Source organism: Heterodontus francisci, chromosome 2 (genome assembly GCF_036365525.1).
Source record: "Heterodontus francisci isolate sHetFra1 chromosome 2, sHetFra1.hap1, whole genome shotgun sequence".
Lineage (NCBI taxonomy): Eukaryota > Metazoa > Chordata > Chondrichthyes > Heterodontiformes > Heterodontidae > Heterodontus > Heterodontus francisci.
This window is the reverse complement of record NC_090372.1, coordinates 93,306,173-93,325,006: the sequence shown is the minus strand read 5'-3', so window position 1 is coordinate 93,325,006 and position 18,834 is coordinate 93,306,173. Positions and strand designations below refer to the sequence as shown.

The following is an 18,834-nucleotide window of genomic DNA, read 5'->3' as shown; positions in this document are numbered from 1 at the left end:
ATGAGTGGAGATGGCCGTCCAGAAGGTTAACACTGATAATGCCACCTGAGGAAGATTTTGGGTTTTAAACTTTGGACCTCATTAAAAGCAAAGACGATTGAGAGAACCATGTGACCCTCTCCCCAGGCTGTCTAAAACTGGGAGTTTTGTTGCACATAAAAGAGACAAGCAGTAACTGAGTGTGCAGCAGCAGCAGAGAAGGCTGTGTGCCTCCCTTTCTCTCTCTCTCCAGAAAACATCAAGTTTGAAAACCGTCTGTGACTGTCGACCCTCCAAGCCTACAGATTGCTACAGAGACCAGGGGAAGAGAGTCATGTACAAGACTGCCTCCAAGAAAACTCTGAGCCAAGCAGGCCACTCACAAAGTGCACTTTGACCAGCCAAAGACTTCAAGAATACAAGCAAAATACTGCGGATGCTGGAAATCTGAAACAAAAACAAGAAATGCTGGATTCACTCAGCAGGTCTGGCAGCATCTGTGGAAAGAGAAGCAGAGTTAACGTTTCGGGTCAGTGACCCTTCTTCGGAACTTCAAGAATACAACTCGTCAGAAGACTACTGAATTATTCAACCTTAGACTGTGTATTTAGCTTTTATTTTTGGACTTTGATCCAACCAAAAAACCTACTTTCCACTTTACCCTATTTGTGTGTGTGTGATTCTTGTGTGAATGTGTGCGTGAATGTGTAGCGTAATTTTTAAAAATTATTTTTAGATCAGGTTTAGCTTATTGAGTATAATAAACTTACCTCTTTCTTGCTTAAACTCAAGAAAACTTTTCCAATTGGTTCTTTCACGATCACATTAAAGGTGAAAGGTAAAATACTCACTGAGGTGGTAAACACAACCACTGTTTAAAAAGGAATAAATGCTTTTGCGGTCAAATAAGAGGAAGGGAAGGGCAAGAGGAGCACCTGTAACCCCCTCACCTGGCCGTAACAGGTGGTTACAGTAGTGTAGCAGTTATGGTACTGGGTGAGCAGACCAGAAGTTGGGTTCACAATCTCACCATGATAAGCTGTGAAAATCAATTCTATGAAACAGTGGTAAGGACAATTAGAGGATGGCAATAACTAATCATTCTCAACTAGAGAACAAATATGTAAAAGAAACACTCCTGACTTATTCTTTGCTTATTTGGGAAATACTGATTGAGGTAACTGTAACTTCTGTGCCAGTTTTCTGCATTTTCCAGTATTAAGTTTAAGCTCTATCTGAAGTGGTTAGCTCATCAGAAGCAGACATGGTTTCTTCAAATATAAATATATGTACATTAACAGCTAAATAAAAAATTGTAAAATGTGCTGCAGAAAGCTTGTGTGGCCTCACTTCACACCGATAAAAATTAGACAGTAACAGTTTAGAATTATTCATTAATGCTTTAAAGATTATATCAACTGGTAATTGTAGTTTTACATCTTAATTGAGATATGAAAGAAAACTAATGTGAAAAAATAAAACTTCTCAATCAAAAATGCCATAGAAAGTAAGAGACCCAAGGCTAAAAATTGGTCTGTACCTCATTTTGGATGCAGGGTCGCGATTCACGATTGCCAGTGTCTGTTGCAGCAGGCAGCATGCAAACCTTGTGCTGCCACATCATTTCCATGATTTTTGCAACCCAAACTGTTCGCTGGCTGCACACACCACAGAGGGCTTAACAGTGTGTCAGGCTAGCATGTGTTCCAGCTAGACTTCAGCTCTTAAAGCAGAAAGACCCTCTTAAAGGAAAGCTACACTGAATAGAAGGAGGCTGCTGCAAATCTACGCAAGGAAAATGGAACACCAGAGTTTAGAGAGCACTTCACAGTCCAACGATGTGGCACTGGAGGCCTTTATATTAGAGATGGACAGGAGGAGAAAGGCCATGTTTCCACAGGGGCCCAGAAGCCCTCAAGGCAGACCGTCTGAAGGGACTGGGAGCAGGTGGCATGGGAACTCAACGTCTGGAGTCTAGAACCGAGGACCTGGTGGCAGGCAGTCAAGGTCAGTGACTGCATCGCACAATACATCTCACCCACAGCACCACAACCCCATCACTCACCCATCAGCAGTTCCCAGCACTCAGCTGAACATTCAAATACTCCAACTCACCCTCACACACCTTCCACTGATGACAGCCTTCTACTCACTTCTCACTGTCTCTATATACCTCCAGCTATTCAGCTATGGTGGACACATCACCCAAACATTGTATTGCACTATCATTGACATTCTGCCCCCTCTCATGCAGGACAAGGTGGCCAACAATAGAAGGGAGCAAAGCTGAAGTGGTGAGGAACTGGCATGCCTTCAACCCGAGGCCGATGGAGGATATGGTGCTCCACATCATGGAGCTCCACATCATGGAGCCAGCTGCAATAGGCATTGCCAAGATCATTCATGACGATGGTATCTTGTTGCCTTATGCCCCTTCACAACTCCCACCTCACCATACTTGCTCTCTGGCATGGTGTCCAATTTGCAGATGGTGTGACCATGGCTCTCTTTTGTTTTCCTCTCCACCCAACTCCACTCCCTCACTCCAACCCTCCCTTTCTGATTTTATGCTCTCATATACCCAGGAACTGGTGTCTGGCCAGCCACGGCAATACCAGGAGTAGGAGTGAGCAACCCCACACCAGTGATGAGGAAGCACTGCCATTTGATCTGATACTCGCAGCCACCAGCTCAAATACTGGAACTGCTCAAACTTTAGAGGGCAGTATAAAGTTAGGATCTGCAAATGGTGAATCACCAGGCATGAGTGGGCTGCAGCCAGGCTGGGAGAAAAGGATAGCATGTGTGACAGCTCACTGGAGAACAAGGTTCTGAGTTCAGATGAGTTCTGCTACAGGGGACTCAGATGAGGTGGCAAACAAGAAAACGCTGATGAACATGCACACCAAGATGCTTGGTGCCAGACACAGCAACCTTTCACTGTCAAGCAGCATGCAGGAATCTAGCTACAACACGGCACAAGGCATCATGCAGAGCTTGGAGCCCATTCTTTCAACTGTGGAAATGGTGGCCACCTCCATGGCAGCACTAGCAAACCCAGTTGTGATGCAGCATCAGGTGACCAATGTCTCAGCTTCCATTGCAGCACAGTGGAGATCACCCAACATCTTATTGCTGCAGTGGAAGCTCATACGTTGGACATAACACCCATGTTTGTTGCCACGCAGGCTCAGACTGCTACCATTATGGCTATGGATCTTAGTGCTCAAAAGGGCATGCAGGTTCTTGTGGCAATCCAGCAATCTGAGCTCCAGCAGATTACTAGAATTGCTGATGTGCTGCCCTGTGCGAGTGGCTCCATGGAGGAGAAGCCTGCTGTCCTCTCAGGATGACAGCATTCGTGCTCCCACCACTACCCTTGCTGCTGCCTCTCTCCTACCCATCCCAGACCGCTGCCACCCATGCCAAATTGATGCATTTGGAAGCCAGACCCTCAAGGCCCAGAACTCCTCAAAGGTGTCCTACAAGGCCATCTGCAGTCTCCCCCACTGAAGACTGGATCTTGTTGTCCCGCCGCCGGTGCATAAAATGGTAGCTGCCACGCATGGGTGCTATGCTGCTACGATCTTGCATCCAGCAGCCACTTAGCATATGGACAAAATGCCAGCATCGGGTTCCATGGCAGGCCACTGCCACTCCAATCCTCCGGCCTCCCTGCCACGGAACCAAATGTTGGGAGAACAAATCCAGCCCTAAAGGTCAGCAGCCTTCCACCAACTGTGCTGCAGCCACTAGGTTTGCACTGCGTACTGGGGCAAAGGCATCCACAGGACAGGCACTAAGGGAAATCATAAGAGTGAATAGTGCATTCCTGTTTGTATAATTAGATGTGTTGTTGGAGAAAGATGTTAATGAAAAGGATTTTGTGGTTGGATTTATTATTTAATGATAGCCAAGGGAATGCAGTGATGGGGCATCTAATGGCAGGGAATGATGGATCCGTGGTGGTCAAAGGAAGTAGTTTTATTGAAACCAGTCTCCAAAGGTGCTCTGTGACAGCCAGTCTGGGCCAAATCTTTTTCCTCCCAGAGTAACCCCCAGATTCCTGGAGGCAGTGAACGCACACTCAAAATGGCCACAATATGGAGGGCGCAGCAGATCACCACCTACTTAGAAACGTGCTCTAGCGTGTACTGAAGGATATTCTCCCCCACCCCACCAAACAATCCAGGCATCAGAAGCATTGTTTGTACACGCCAACTGTCTGCTCCACAAACTGCTTGATGGCTTCATGGCTCTCATTATTGCACACTGCCCTCGCATGGACAGTGAAGGACATCAGCCACATGCGCAGAAGGTAACCTTAGTCCCCGAGCAGCCACCCTCTGGGTTCTCCCTGGAGGCCCAAAGACAGCAGGAAGTGCTGACTGCCTCAGAATGAATGCGTTGTGGCTGCCAGGACAGTGGGCAATCACCAACATGATATATTGTGAGCAGTTGCATACCAAGTGCACGTTGATAGAATGGTAGCCCCTACAGTTCCTATACCTCTTCTCGGTGAGGTGGGGAGTCTGCAAAGCCATGTGTGTGTGTAGTGGAAATCCCACTATCTTGGCAAAGTCACGTGCCCTCTCATCCTACTTCTCCCTGCTGTGGGAGAAAACAATGCACTCTCCTCTCCTGCCATATATGGCCTGTCACCTCCCGAGAAATGTTAGAGATGATGCCCACTGCTGCCTGGAAAGATCTGGATGCATGGAAGTTCAATGAGACAGTGACCTTTATGGTCACTGACAGCACTGTCCTCACACTGGTGCAAGACTCTAGGTAACCTTGAAGGAGTTGGCAAAGTTCTGTGACCACCTCCTTATTGAACACGTGTCACCTCGGGCACTGCTCTTGGGTCAGGTGGAGACGAGAAGGGCTTTTGAAAGAGCCTTGGTCGGTAGGGCCTTCTATGGATCCCTCAGCTTCCCCTCTCTGTAGCCTTCACTCCATTTACTGCTCATGTTGCAGAGCCAGAGGCACTGCAGTCACTGTCTCCTTACCTCAGCCACCAATCGCTGTTGCTTCCTTGATTTTTATGCAACTCTTCAAAACACTGCCAAAGCTACACCATAATACTTCCACTAACTTTGCCTAAGTAGGTCTAAAACACCTCACCTGCAAACTGGTGGTTGGTCCTTTAAATAACACTAGTGAGATAATCCTCGTGCTGCTGAACTGACTGGGATTGAAGCAGCTCTGTGCTCAGTGCACATGCACAACCAAATTTGTTAACAGTGCCAGATCAGTGGGAATGGCTGATGCCATGATAACACCCCTTCTGCTGCATGTGTGTCACAACTGCACTAGCACCCTTCCTGGCATGGTGCGCCACGTGGGAAGCATGTCCAGTGCCATTAGGGCTTCATAAGCACCAGCAGTGCTATGGAGCCCAATTTCTTCGAAACTGACAGATAAGAATAAAATCTATTAGATCGTTCCCCAATTTATTTTATTTGCCTAGAATTAGGTTAGCTGTGCAATGCTAATTTTTCATAATTGTTTCTCACAGAAAATCGAAAATTATTTAACAGTTAGGGATGTAAGGATGACTTGAGTAACTAAGTCATTTAAATATAGAATACTAGTTTTTGAATTGTATACAGTACAATTAAAATTGTTACTAAAATATTTCTGAATTCTTAAAGCCAGCATTAATGCAAAAGTAAACATTTTTAGTCAAGACAAATTTACAAAATCTAGAAAGAGTCAAAGCAGGTGTGCCTATTATCTATCCCTTTGACAAACACCTGTCCAGTTATTTTGATTTGTTTTCATGTTTTACAGTGCAGGTCTGAAAATATTTAAGATGGCAGTCACATTTACAATGAGATATTTAACAGAATTGTCCAACACTTGGATCAATTCACTTTTTAATCTACACTTTATTTTTAGTAGAAAGCATGTGTTTTTTTCAACTGGTCTGTCCTACTATTGCAAGCTCTAAGGAATAAATCTGAATATTAAGATGCTATGTTAAATATTCTGAGAATATTAAACAGAAGTGTGAAACATAGATAATCAATATTGGAGAAACAGTCCAGTCTCTTCAAATGAATACACTAATATATAAAATTATGTCAGAGTATCAGCTAATATCCAAGTATAATACTACTGAAACAGACTATGAAATTTCACAAATCAGTTTACCTATCTAATATAACGTACCAAGGCTCCTTAGACAGCACCTTCCAAACCCACGACCTCTACCAACTAGAAGGACAAGGGCAGCAAATACATGGGAACACCACCACCTGCAAATTCCCCTCCAAGTCACACACCATCCTGACTTGGAACTATATCGTCGTTCCTTCACTGTCGCTGGTTCAAAATCCTGGAACTCCCTTCCTAACAGCACTGTGAGTATACCTACCCCAAATGGACTGCAGCGGTTCAAGAAGGCAGATCACCACCACCTTCTCAAGGGCAATTAGGGATGGACAATAAATGGTGGCCTGGCCAGTGACACCCACATCCCATGAATGAATGAAAAAATATATAAACACAAGATTTTAAATAATTTAAATGCTTATGCTATTCCACACAAAATGGCCTTGGAACCAAGTCACACAGACCAGGAACTTCTCAGGTTTGACCTTGATCTGCACCAAGTCTGTGTCTTAATCTAGGCACTAAAATTTGTTTTGAACTAGGGAAGTGGAAAACTGCTGATTTCCTGCTTTTACCGAGTCCTAGTGATCCTATACATGCATAGAGATTGAAATAAAATAGTTATGTTACAAAATGACTATATTTCACTTTTGTACAAAAAAATTGCACAAACATTACTGCCTAAAATGCATGCTAATATTAATGCTTCAATAAAATATCTAAACTTAAAAAAATCCACTTTAATTATGGCTTTCTTTACTCTTTCAGCAACTGCAATATGTTGCTGCCTGACAAAATAAAAAATAAAAAATAGTCACTAAACGTAAATAGCAATTTGTACAAAGGAAAGTAAAATATCTCAGTTATTTTGTACCAAACAATTTTGCTCTTAACTGATTTTATTCGAGTATTTTAGTTAGGCAGTTGCTTCTAAAACTGTAGATCAGCTTCACAATAATTGACATTTTAAAAATAAACTGTTTAATAGTCTATAAAGGTTACATTAAAATGAGAATTTCAGTCCAAAGTGCTATAATAGCTGCTTGAACCACAGTAATAGGACTGATTTTTGCAAAAACCCAACCAGTCTACTCTTTGTTCCACAAGTCAGCATTTTCAATTTCTGGTACATTAAGGTTGACTGGTAACTTCTGTAATGGTTAATGAAAGGAGATCTTACAATTAGAAACACTTATGTTTACTGTCGTAAAGCAGCTTTTGTTTAAAAAATGTCTTTGAAAAGGGACCAAAGATTAAAGATGTGTATATGCATATTGTGTATACACACACACACACAACTCTACATACAATTTAAATGACTATAAAGGTGGATACAAAATCCCGTTCAACTAACTTCATATCAAAATCTACATTTACATAATTACCTTGCACTCTCAAAGCTTTTACACTATAGCAATTTTTTCCCCTCAAAATACAATTCCATTAAATGTAGTAGAAATACTTAACAAAATAACATGTTCTCAGACATATAAAAAGCAAGACACAGGTCAAAACAGGGAGTAGCATTCCAAGGCTATTTCTTCAAGTGAAAAGGTTCTAGGTTATTCACTATTATAAAAGTTAATTTTCAAAAAATGGCCTTTGAATAAAAAAAGAATGCACATTAATGAAGGAGTCTTAAAAGTTATGCACCATCCTTTTCAATTAATACTTTACAGGCACAATGAAAAAAAAGTTGAAGCGTTACACATACTTAACACTGTAAAAATACAACTGTGTATTTGACAAAATCAAATTATATCAATTACAAAAAAATAGAAACTTTTCTTTAATGTCCATCTTGCAAAATTACATATCTGTTGAGAGGCGAACATTAAAACTCGGAGTGCAGTGTTGCTCTGGTGTTGTGTGATGGAAGCTTGAAGGTCTCAATCAGACATAAGCGCAAGTCTGTCATCCTGAAGGCTGCAAGCTGAAAATCGGTTGGATTCTTCTTTATTCCTGCTTGTAGCACTGGCTGGACTGTTTCCAATAAAGACACCACTAACCTGTTCAAAGGATTTACTGAAGAGGGTTGTAGCAGTGTTAGTCAGACTGTGGCTTCCTGGCTTGGGTAGGGACTGGCTGCTGGTCAGAGTCAGTCTTTTCATGGACACAAGCTCTAGATTCTCACTCACAGCTCTTTGAGACTGCTTACGAGCAAGATGTTCCCGACAGGTTTCATCTGCCATTTCTCTATCTCTGCCAGGTTTGCTGCCTAATGATTTCCATTGACTTTTCCCAGATGTCTTGTTGCTTGTACTACCAATTATAACGTTTGTGCTTGAAGCCTTGGAACAAAATCCTTCATCCACTTCAGAGATGTCCATAAGATCCTCCTGACCGTTTAAAACAGCTGCTTCTAGAAGAAGAAGACAAAGATGAAAAGATCCAACCTCACTGGGTCAGGATTGATCCAATCTCTTCACTTCCCTTCCTAGCAATAAGAAGTTTACATTTTTAACTGGGAGAAGAATTAACACATTAAAAGTTTCCTCATTCTACAGGTGGAGATAGCCTTAAAAACATACCTATTCCTACAAAGACAAACTGAAAATGTGAAAGATATAAGGTAACTGTTGGAGCTACTTAAACAGAATAGTCAATGTGGGAGGGAAATCATGCGCATTAGTTGAAATTTCCCCAATTTCAATCTCATCTGCCAGGCAGGAATAGGGCAGATTCTGGTCACACACCTGTTTTACACCTCATTTTGACTACAACTATGAAATAGGATGTCCAACCCAAACAATTCCCACTGAGATGCTTAGGTTAAAATCAAGGCCAATGTCTTGTGTTCAGTTTTGATAATTAGTAGGTGTGCTCAAGCTACAATCGAGAAAGAAGATAGTTTATCTTTTCCCTAACCCCAAGAGAGGTCGAGTAGGCAAACTATTCTCTCGCAGGTCTCTTAAACCACTTTCAATTCAGCAGTTCTGGAGGATTTCTTCTGCTTTCTCTCCCTCCCTGGAGAAGCCACAAGGTCTCTGGCCTCTTACACTGCCACAGCGACAGCCCAAAAGCAGGACTTCAAAAGCAGTAATCTCAGGATTATTCCAGTCCCATGTGCGAGCGAGCATAGGAATAGAATTGAGTAAATCTGTAAATCTGCCAAAAGATGCTTCACCTCCCGAAGGACGTGGATGAGCTTTCCGGACGTCGATGGTGGGCACTAGGGACCTTTTTACCTGCACCCGCTTTCCCCCCCCCCCCCACCCCGTCCCCTTCCCTGCTCCACCCTCTCAGCTCACCCCCCCCACAACCCCGTCCCAGCCCACCCCCCCTCGCACCATCTTCCCCCCCCATCCCCCTTCCCAGCTCACCCTCGCACCCCCCTCCCTCCACCTCACATCCCCTCCTCCCACCGGCACCATACTACACCTGTGTAGGGACCCGAACAACCCCACTGCCTTGTGGGCGTCTCGGGAGAGACCAAGGCTAAGGGAGTAAACCCCAACAGATAATCCGGAGCGGAACCCCGTAGGCAGTCATGTGTCACCTTTGGCATGTTTCCGGCAGTTCCTGCAGCCGTACTGGTACCAAACGTCGTGCCCTGCACTCCTTTGGACCCCACCAGAAAGGCAGAGAGGGGGGTTTTGACGACTGGGCAACTCTCAACCTCCATAAACTTGCCCAGGCATGCACCATGGAGAGGTCACTCCATAGTTGCCTCACAGCGACTGACACAACACAGAAGGCAGCAGTTACGGGTTATAAGTCCAGATAAATTGGCGTAGAAACTGGGCGCCACGGGTTGCCTTTGCTGGTGGGAGAGGTTATTGCACCTCACTGGACAGCTACCGCCCGCCTCAAACCAGGCAGCCCCCGGTCAATAAGATTCTGTCCCGCCACAGTCTACCTGCTTCAACGGGTGCTCGGAGCTCAGGGTCATTGCCCGAAAGGTGGACTGATACACCGCACCAAACAACACAAAAAAAGGAAAGAAGGTACCAGCCTTTCGCTTTGCAAGCTGGAATGTCAGAACTACGTGTCCTGGCCTGTCGGAAGACCTTACACAAATCAACGATTCTCGGAAGACCGCCATCATTAACAACGAGCTCAGTAGACTCAATGTGGACATTGCAGCACTTCAGGAGCCTCCACGCAAGTGGATCTCCAGCAGAGCAAGACTACACCTTCTTCTGGCAGGGCAGGGATCCTGAAGAACCAAGACAGCATGGAGTGGGCTTCACCATCAGAAACTCCTTGCTCAGCATGATAGAGCCTCCCTCAAATGGCTCGGAACGCATACTGTCCATCCGACTGCTCACCACCTCTGGTCCAGTACACCTACTCAGCATCGATGCTCCAACACTCTGCTCTCCACCTGAAGCTAAAGACCAGTTCTACGAGCAACTCCATATCATTAGCAGCATCCCCAACACCGAACACCTATTCCTACTGGGGGACTTTAATGCCAGGGTCAGACCATGACTCATGGCCCTCCTGCCTTAGGCGCTATGGCATTGGAAGGATGAATGAGAACGGGCAGAGACTGCTTGAGTTGTGTACCTATCATAACCTCTGCATCACCAACTCGTTCTTTCACACTAAACTCTGTCACCAGGTTTCATGGAGGCACCCAAGATCGCGTCGTTGGCACCAGCTAGAACTCATTGTCACAAGGCGAGCCGCCTTAAACAGTGTTCAAATCACACGCAGCTTCCACAGTGTGGACTGCGACACCGACCACTCCCTGGTGTGCAGCAAGGTTAGACTCAGACCAAAGAAGTTGCATCATTCCAAGCAGAAGGGCCACCCGCGCTTCAACACGAGCAGAATTTCTCACCCACAGCTGTTACAAAAATTTCTAAATTCACTTGCAACAGCCCTTCAAAACACTCCCACAGGGGATGCTGAGACGCCATCTATGAGTCAGCTTTGACCACCTACGGCAAAAGTGCGAAGAGAAATGCAGACTGGTTTCAATCTCATAATGAAGAGCTGGAACCTGTCATAGCCGCTAAGCGCATTGCACTGTTGAACTACAAGAAAGCCCCCAGCGATTTAACATCCGCAGCACTTAAAGCAGCCAGAAGCACTGCACAAAGAACAGCCAGGCGCTGCGCAAACGACTACTGGCAACACCTATGCAGTCATATTCAGCTGGCCCCCAACACCATGAAACATCAGAGGAATGTATGATGGCATGAAGAGAGCTCTTGGGCCAACCATCAAGAAGATCGCCCCCCTCAAATCTAAATCAGGGGACATAATCACTGACCAACGCAAACAAATGGACCGCTGGGTTGAGCACTACCTAGAACTGTACTCCAGGGAGAATGCTGTCACTGAGACTGCCCTCAATGCAGCCCAGCCTCTACCAGGTCATGGATGAGCAGGACATACAGCCAACCAAATCAGAACTCAGTGATGCCATTGATTCTCTAGCCAGCGGAAAAGCCCCTGGGAAGGACAGCATTACCCCTGAAATAATCAAGAGTGCCAAGCCTGCTGTACTCTCAGCACTATATGAACTGCTATGCCTGTGCTGGGACGAGGGAGCAGTACCCCAGGACATGCACGATGCCAATATCATCACCCTCTATAAAAACAAAGGTGACCGCGGTGACTGCAACAACTACCGTGGAATCTCCCTGCTCAGCATAGTGGGGAAAGTCTTTGCTCGAGTCGCTCTGAACAGGCTCCAGAAGCTGGCCGAGCGAGTCTACCCTGAGGCACAGTGTGGCTTTCGTGCAGAGAGGTCAACCGTTGACATGCTGTTCTCCCTTCGTCAGATACAGGAGAAATGCCGTGAACAGATGCCCCTCTACATTGCTTTCATTGATCTCACCAAAGCCTTTGACCTCGTCAGCAGACGTGGTCTCTTCAGACTACTAGAAAAGATCGGATGCCCACCAAAGCTACTAAGTATCATCACCTCATTCCATGACAATATGAAAGGCACAATTCAACATGGTGGCTCGTCATCAGAGCCCTTTCCAATCCTGAGTGGCGTGAAACAGGGCTGTGTTCTCGCACCCACACTTTTTGGGATTTTCTTCTCCCTGCTGCTTTCACATGCGTTCAAGTCCTCTGAAGAAGGAATTTTCCTCCACACAAGATCAGGGGTCAGGTTGTTCAACCTTGCCCGTCTAAGAGCGAAGTCCAAAGTACGGAAAGTCCTCATCAGGGAACTCCTCTTTGCTGACGATGCTGCTTTAACATCTCACACTGAAGAGTGCCTGCAGAGTCTCATCGACAGGTTTGCAGTGCCTGCAATGAATTTGGCCTAACCATCAGCCTCAAGAAAACGAACATCATGGGGCAGGACGTCAGAAATGCTCCATCCATCAATATTGGCGACCACGCTCTGGAAGTGTTTCAAGAGTTCACCTACCTAGGCTCAACTATCACCAGTAACCTGTCTCTAGATGCAGAAATCAACAAGCGCATGGGAAAGGCTTCCACTGCTATGTCCAGACTGGCCAAGAAAGTGTGGGAAAATGGCGCACTGACACGGAACACAAAAGTCCGAGTGTATCAGGCCTGTGTCCTCAGTACCTTGCTCTATGGCAGCGAGGCCTGGACAACATATGTCAGCCAAGAGCGACGTCTCAATTCATTCCTTCTTCGCTGCCTCCGGAGAATACTTGGCATCAGGTGGCAGGACCATATCTCCAACATAGAAGTCCTCGAGGCGGCCAACATCCCCAGCTTGTACACACTACTGAGTCAGCGGCGCTTGAGATGGCTTGGCCATGTGAGCCGCATGGAAGATGGCAGGATCCCCAAAGACACATTGTACAGCGAGCTCGCCACTGGTATCAGACCCACCGGCCGTCCATGTCTCCGCTTTAAAGAAGTCTGCAAACGCGACATGAAATCCTGTGACATTGATCACAAGTCGTGGGAGTCAGTTGCCAGCATTCGCCAGAGCTGGCGGGCAGCCATAAAGACAGGGCTAAAGTGTGGCGAGTCGAAGAGACTTAGTAGTTGGCAGGAAAAAAGACAGAGGCGCAAGGGGAGAGCCAACTGTGCAACAGCCCCGACAAACAAATTTCTCTGCAGCACCTGTGGAAGAGCCTGTCCCTCCAGAATTGGCCTTTATAGCCACTCCAGGCGCTGCTTCACAAACCACTGACCACCTCCAGGCGCGTATCCATTGTCTCTCGAGATAAGGAGGCCCAAAAGAAGATTGAACACACAGCTCAAGAACTGGTGTAGGAGGGAGGGCATCAGATTTCTGAGGCATTGGGACCAGTTCTGGGGCAGGTGGGACCTGCACAATATGGATGGGTTGCATCTTAGCAGGACTGAGACTAATATCCTCACAGGGAAATTTGCTAGCGCTGTTGGGGAGGGTTTAAACTAGGTTGGCAGGGGGATGGGAACCAGAGAGGGAGCTCAGATTGGAGGGAAGCAAAACTGGTAACTTGTCAGGGGTGTGGGAAACAGGAGAAAATATCAGAGAGGAATAGCAAGATGCACAGAATACTGGGTGAGATAGATAGCACTAGAGTAGGGAATAGTAAGTTATTAGGTGAGGTCAGAGTAAAGGAGAAAGTAATAAAGTGTAAAATCAGGGTTAATGTGCATGTATGTGAGTGTGGCTAATAAGATTGGTGAGGTACAGACAGACTACCATGTGGAAATATGACGTTGTGGCTATAACAGAGACCTGGCTCAAAGAAGAGCAGGACTGGATGTTAAATATTCCTGGATACAAGGTGTCCAGGAAAGACAGGAAAGGGAAAAAAAGGGGGAGGGATGGCGGTATTACAGTGCCGGAGAACAAGGATGTCCCTGACAGGTCGAGGACAGAATCAATATGGCTGGAGCCAAGGAACAAAAAAGGTGCAGTTACAATGATCAGTGTTGTCTATAGGCCACCAGCTAGTGGGAAGGGCTGGAAGTACAAACTTGCAATGAACTTACAAATGAGGTGCAAAAATTATAGGGTAGTTATAATGGGGGCTTTACTTATCTATAGACTGGGATAGTAGTAGTGTAAAGGGCAGTGAGGGGCAAGAGTTCCTGGAGTGTGTTCAGGAAAATTTTCCACAGAAGTATGTTGTTAGTCCAATGAGAAAGGAGGCACTGCTAGACCTGGTTCTTGGGAATGAGGTGGGCCAAGTGGAACAAGTATCAGTAGGAGAGCATTTAGGGGACAGTGATCATTGCATCATAAGGTTTAGGCTGACTATGTAAAAGGACAAAGAACAATCTAGAGTAAGAATAATTAACTGGGGGAAAGTCAACTTCAATGGGGTAAGAAAGGAGCTGGGGCAAATAAATTGGAGTCAAAAGTTGGCAGGAAAACCAGCAGCTGAACAATGTATTAAATTCAAAGGAGAAATAGTTTGGGCACAGTCAAGGAATGTTCCCTCAAAGGGGGAAAGGTAGGGCAAACTAATACACAACTTCCTGGATGATAAAAGAGGTAGAGATTAAGATAAAGAAGAAAAAGTGTACTTATGACAAATGCCAGGTAGAAAATACTACTGAGAACCAGGTTGAATATAGAAGATCCAGAGGGGAAGTCAAAAAGCAAATAAGAGAAGCAAAAACAGAGCATGAAAAAGACTGGCAGCTAGCATTAAAGGAAATCCCAAAGTTTTCTACAGACATATAGATAGTAAAACAGGGTAAAATGAGGAATGGGGCCAATTAGGGACCATAAAGTGGATTTAAACATGGAGGCAGAGGGCACAGCTGAAGTATCAAATGAATATTTTGCATCTGTCTTTACCAAGGAAGATGATGCAACACAGGAACTGGTGAAAGAGAAGGTAATTCAGACATTAGAAGGGTTTAAAATTGATAAAGAGGAAGTATTAGATAGGCTGTCTGTACTTAAAGTGGAAGCAGCACCAGGACCAGATGAGATGCATCCAAGGATACTAAGGGAAGTGAGGGTGGAAATGGCAGAGGCACTGGCCATATTTTTTCATTCTTCCTTAGACTCAAGGGTGGTACCAGAGGTCTGGAGAATTGCAAACGTTACACCCTTGTTCAATAAAGGTGTAAAGATAAGCCCAGGAACTACAGGCCAGTCAGTTTAACTTTGATGGTGGGGAAACTTCAAGAATAATTCAGGACAAAATTAATAGTCACATGGACAAACGTGAGTTAAGGAAAGCCAGCATGGATTTCTTAAGGGAAAATCATGTTTAACTTGGAGTTTTTTGAGGAGGTAACAGAGAGGGTTGATGAGGTGTACATGGACTTTCAAAAGGCGTTTGATACAGTGCCAAACAAAATTATAGCTTATGGAATAAAAGGGATGGTAGCAACATGGATATGGAATTGGCTGAGTGACAGGAAACAAAGAGTAGTGGTTAATGGATGTTTTTCGGGCTGGAGGAAAGTTTGTAGTGGAGTTCCCCAGGGGTCGGTTTTGGAACCCTTGCTTTTCCTGATATATATTAATGACCTAGACCTTGGTGTGCAAGGCACAAGTTCAAAGTTTGCAGATAATACGAAACTTGGAAGCATTATGAATTGTGAGCAGGATAGTGTTGAACTCCAAAAGGACATAGACAAGTTGGTGGAATGGGCAGACAGATGGCAGATGAAGTTCAATGCAGAGAAATGTGAAGGGATTCATTTTGGTAGGAAGAACATGCAGAGACAACATAAAATAAAAGGCACAATTCTAAAAGGGGTGCAGGAGCAGAGGGACCTGGGTGTATATGTACATAAGTCATCGAAGGTACAAGAACAGGTTGAAAGCAGTTAATAAAGCATACAGTATTCTGGGCTTTATTAATAAGGGCATAGAGTACAAGAGCAATGAATTTAAGTTGAACTTGTATAAGACACGTGTTTGGCCTCAGCTGGAGTATTGCGTCTAGTTCTCGGCGCCGCACTTTAGAAACTACGTAACGGCATTGGAGAGAGTGCAGAGGAGGTTCAAGAAAATGGTTCCAGGGATGAGGAACTTCAGTTATGAAGATAGATTGGAGAAGTTAGGACTGTTTTCCTTGGAGAAGAAAAGGCTGAGAGGTGATTTGATAGAGGTATTCAAAATCATGAGGGGTATGGACAGAGTAGGTAGAGAGAAACTGTTCTCACTTGTGAAAGGATTGAGAACGAGGGGGCGCAGATTTAATGTATTTGCTAAGAGAAGCAAAAGTGACATGAGGAAATACTTTTTCATGTAGAGTGGTTAAGGTCTGGAATGCACTGTCTGAGATGTGAGGTGGAGGCAGGTTCCACTGAAGCATTAAAAAGGGAATTAGACTCTTATATGAACAGGAAGAATGAGCAGGGTTATAGGGAGAAGGCAGGAGAATGGAATCGAGCGAACTGCTCTTTTGGAGAGCTGGTGTGGACACGATAGACCGTATGGCTTCCTTCTGCACTGTAACAATTCTGTGTTTCGAATCCCTGCTATTTCTCTGTGGCACAGTAAATCAAGAGTTTCAAAACACCACATTAATGCTGGAATGAAAAGGTCTTCACAAGAAAGCGTTAAGTAATATTGGATTCAAGTTGAATGGGTAGGTGTGCTATGTTCCTTAAGTGAGCTTAAATAAAAAAAATTAAACTGCAAGTTTTAAAATTATACACAAAAGCATATCAATATCACATGAAACAGCTACAGCAAAGTATTTTTCTCTATTAGCTCTAGTTATGCTAGCACATTAACGTAGCACAGTAGGTCAGCTATACTGGCATTTATGTGCAGCTGAAAAGCAGCTTCAGTTGTATGCGAACACAATTTGTTGTACAGCTCAAGATTGATGGTGACCTGATTATAGCCTGCATTAATTGCAAGAGATGTGGACCAAACTTTAGATGGTAGTTTCACACAATTTGCTTTTCATACCTAGTTTCAAAACTAGGTGTAAAAGAATTCTGAGGTAGGCCACTCTTTGAATTTCACCTTTAATCACACGGGGCTAGGCCCTGGGGTTGGGAGGTGGTGTGGCTATTGGGTTGAGTACTTTATATCAGCATTTCCTCTGCATGCACTTACTTCCTTTAGCTTGGAAAAAAGCTTTATGTAATTGTACAAATCCATTACGATATACTGAAACAAGATATGTGCAATATCCAACTAAGCTAAGATACAAACAATAAGATTTACACTCAATTTTCTTTAAATTGTTTTATTGATCTAATACATTAAGGATGGGCAATTGCATCATAGAATGGTTATGGCGCAGAAGAGGGTCATTTGGCCTGTTGCGTCCATGCCAGTCCTCCGTAAGAGCAATTTAGTTGGTCCTACTCCCCAGACCTTCCCCAGAAGCCCTGCAACTGCTTTCCTTTTCAGGTGCTTGCTTATCCAATTCCCTTTGATAGCCACAACAAAGGCATTTACCCAGATCCTAATCACTTGCTGCGTAAAAATGATTTTCCTCATGCCGCTTTTGGTTCTTTTGCCAATCACCTTAAATGTGTGTCCTCTGGTTCTCGACCCTTCTGCTAATGGGAATGGTTCTTCTCCATCTAACTGGTCTAGAGCCCTCATGATTTTGAGCAGCTCTAACAAACCTATTCTCTAACTTCTCTTCTCTATGGAGGAGAACTCCAGCCTCTCCAATCTATCCATGTAACTGAAGTCCCTCATTCCTGGAACCATTCTTGTAAATCTTTTCTAGACTCTCTTTAAAGCCTTCACATCCATCTTAAAGTGCGGCAACCAGAATTAGACAACACTCCAGATGAGACGGAACCAGTGTTTTATAAAGTTTCATCATTACTTTCTTGTTTTTATACTCTATGCCTCTATTTATAAAAACCAGCAATCCCATGTACACGGGTTTAACTCAGTGCTTGCAGTCAAATTAATATAATAATTAAGGCAGCTGACTTACAGATTTGGGCGTTGCAGTGAATGAAAACGGTCTCCGGGGTTTTCTTGGTAGGGGTTAAGTCCTGTTGTCTGGACCATATGCGGGTCTCAAGCCCACACAGGTGGTTAGCAGGATTGTGGCAATCTTCCCAGCTGCTGCCTCTTAATTGGCCATTGCCAGGCCCACTGCACGATGCTGGCCCAGAGGGCTGGCAGCTCTGCAGCGCCACTAAAAAGATGGCCGCTGTTGAGGCTGCAAGAACAAGAGGATGCCACCATTTTGATGCGCTCTTGCAGGGAAGTTAGAAATTTTTCTTCTCTGCCAGGACCAGGCAGGCAGGCCGGCCCCAGGGGGAAACCCCTACAGTGGTGGTGTCAGGGCCAGAAGGTTGGCCTTTGCTGCCAGAGTCCCCTCCTTGAGCCATGGAGCCTCCGGATGTGATAGCCCCTGCCTCCCCCGCCACTCCTGGGCAGCTGATCAGAGGCTGCCTCCGTGAAGCGGACAGCCTTCCCATGTGGCGGGCAGCTGCTCCACCCCAGGGCCCATAAAGATGGCCCGCAATTGGGCCTTTAAATTGGCTAAGTTGATGACCTACCACTGGTTGGTGGGCATCAGAGCCACTGCCATTCCTGTTGCTGGTAAAATGGCCCAGTGGCAGGACTGCATCGGGAAACCCTCCTGATGTGGCTCCAAAAATTCCTCCCCCCCCACCCATCCCCTCGTCCGCCACCCAGGAGCCAGTAAAATCTTGCCCTGTAATACAGCCAGGATGCAAACAAAGAATAAAACAGACATTAAAACATATATAACGGTCAAAGTTTAAATGATAACTAATCATCTTTCAGCAGTGTGAGCAAGTGCTAAAACGGTTACTGTTAGCTGAGTGAAAGTAAGGATTGTAGGAAAGTGTGCTGAATGCAACAACGTTAAAAGCACAATTGAAAGTTCTGTAGTAGTATGTGGTAAACAAAATGCATTTGCACTTCAATGT

The 18,834-nt window shown here is 45.0% G+C and overlaps 1 protein-coding gene across 4 annotated transcripts in view; it reads right to left on the bottom strand.

Moving 5' to 3' along the window:
- Nucleotides 1–7,060: 7,060 nt before the first annotated feature.
- The window catches only part of hycc1 (hyccin PI4KA lipid kinase complex subunit 1), a 109,058-nt gene continuing 97,284 nt past the window's right edge, over nucleotides 7,061–18,834 (bottom strand). For 3 of the 4 annotated variants that reach the window (XM_068008859.1, XM_068008861.1, XM_068008860.1), the window contains one exon: nucleotides 7,061–8,458. In XM_068008859.1, coding sequence (XP_067864960.1) covers nucleotides 7,986–8,458 — 473 coding nt within the window. In that variant the 3' untranslated portion in view covers nucleotides 7,061–7,985. The remainder of the gene's footprint in view (nucleotides 8,459–18,834) is intronic. The other variant, XM_068008862.1, reaches the window with a different exon arrangement.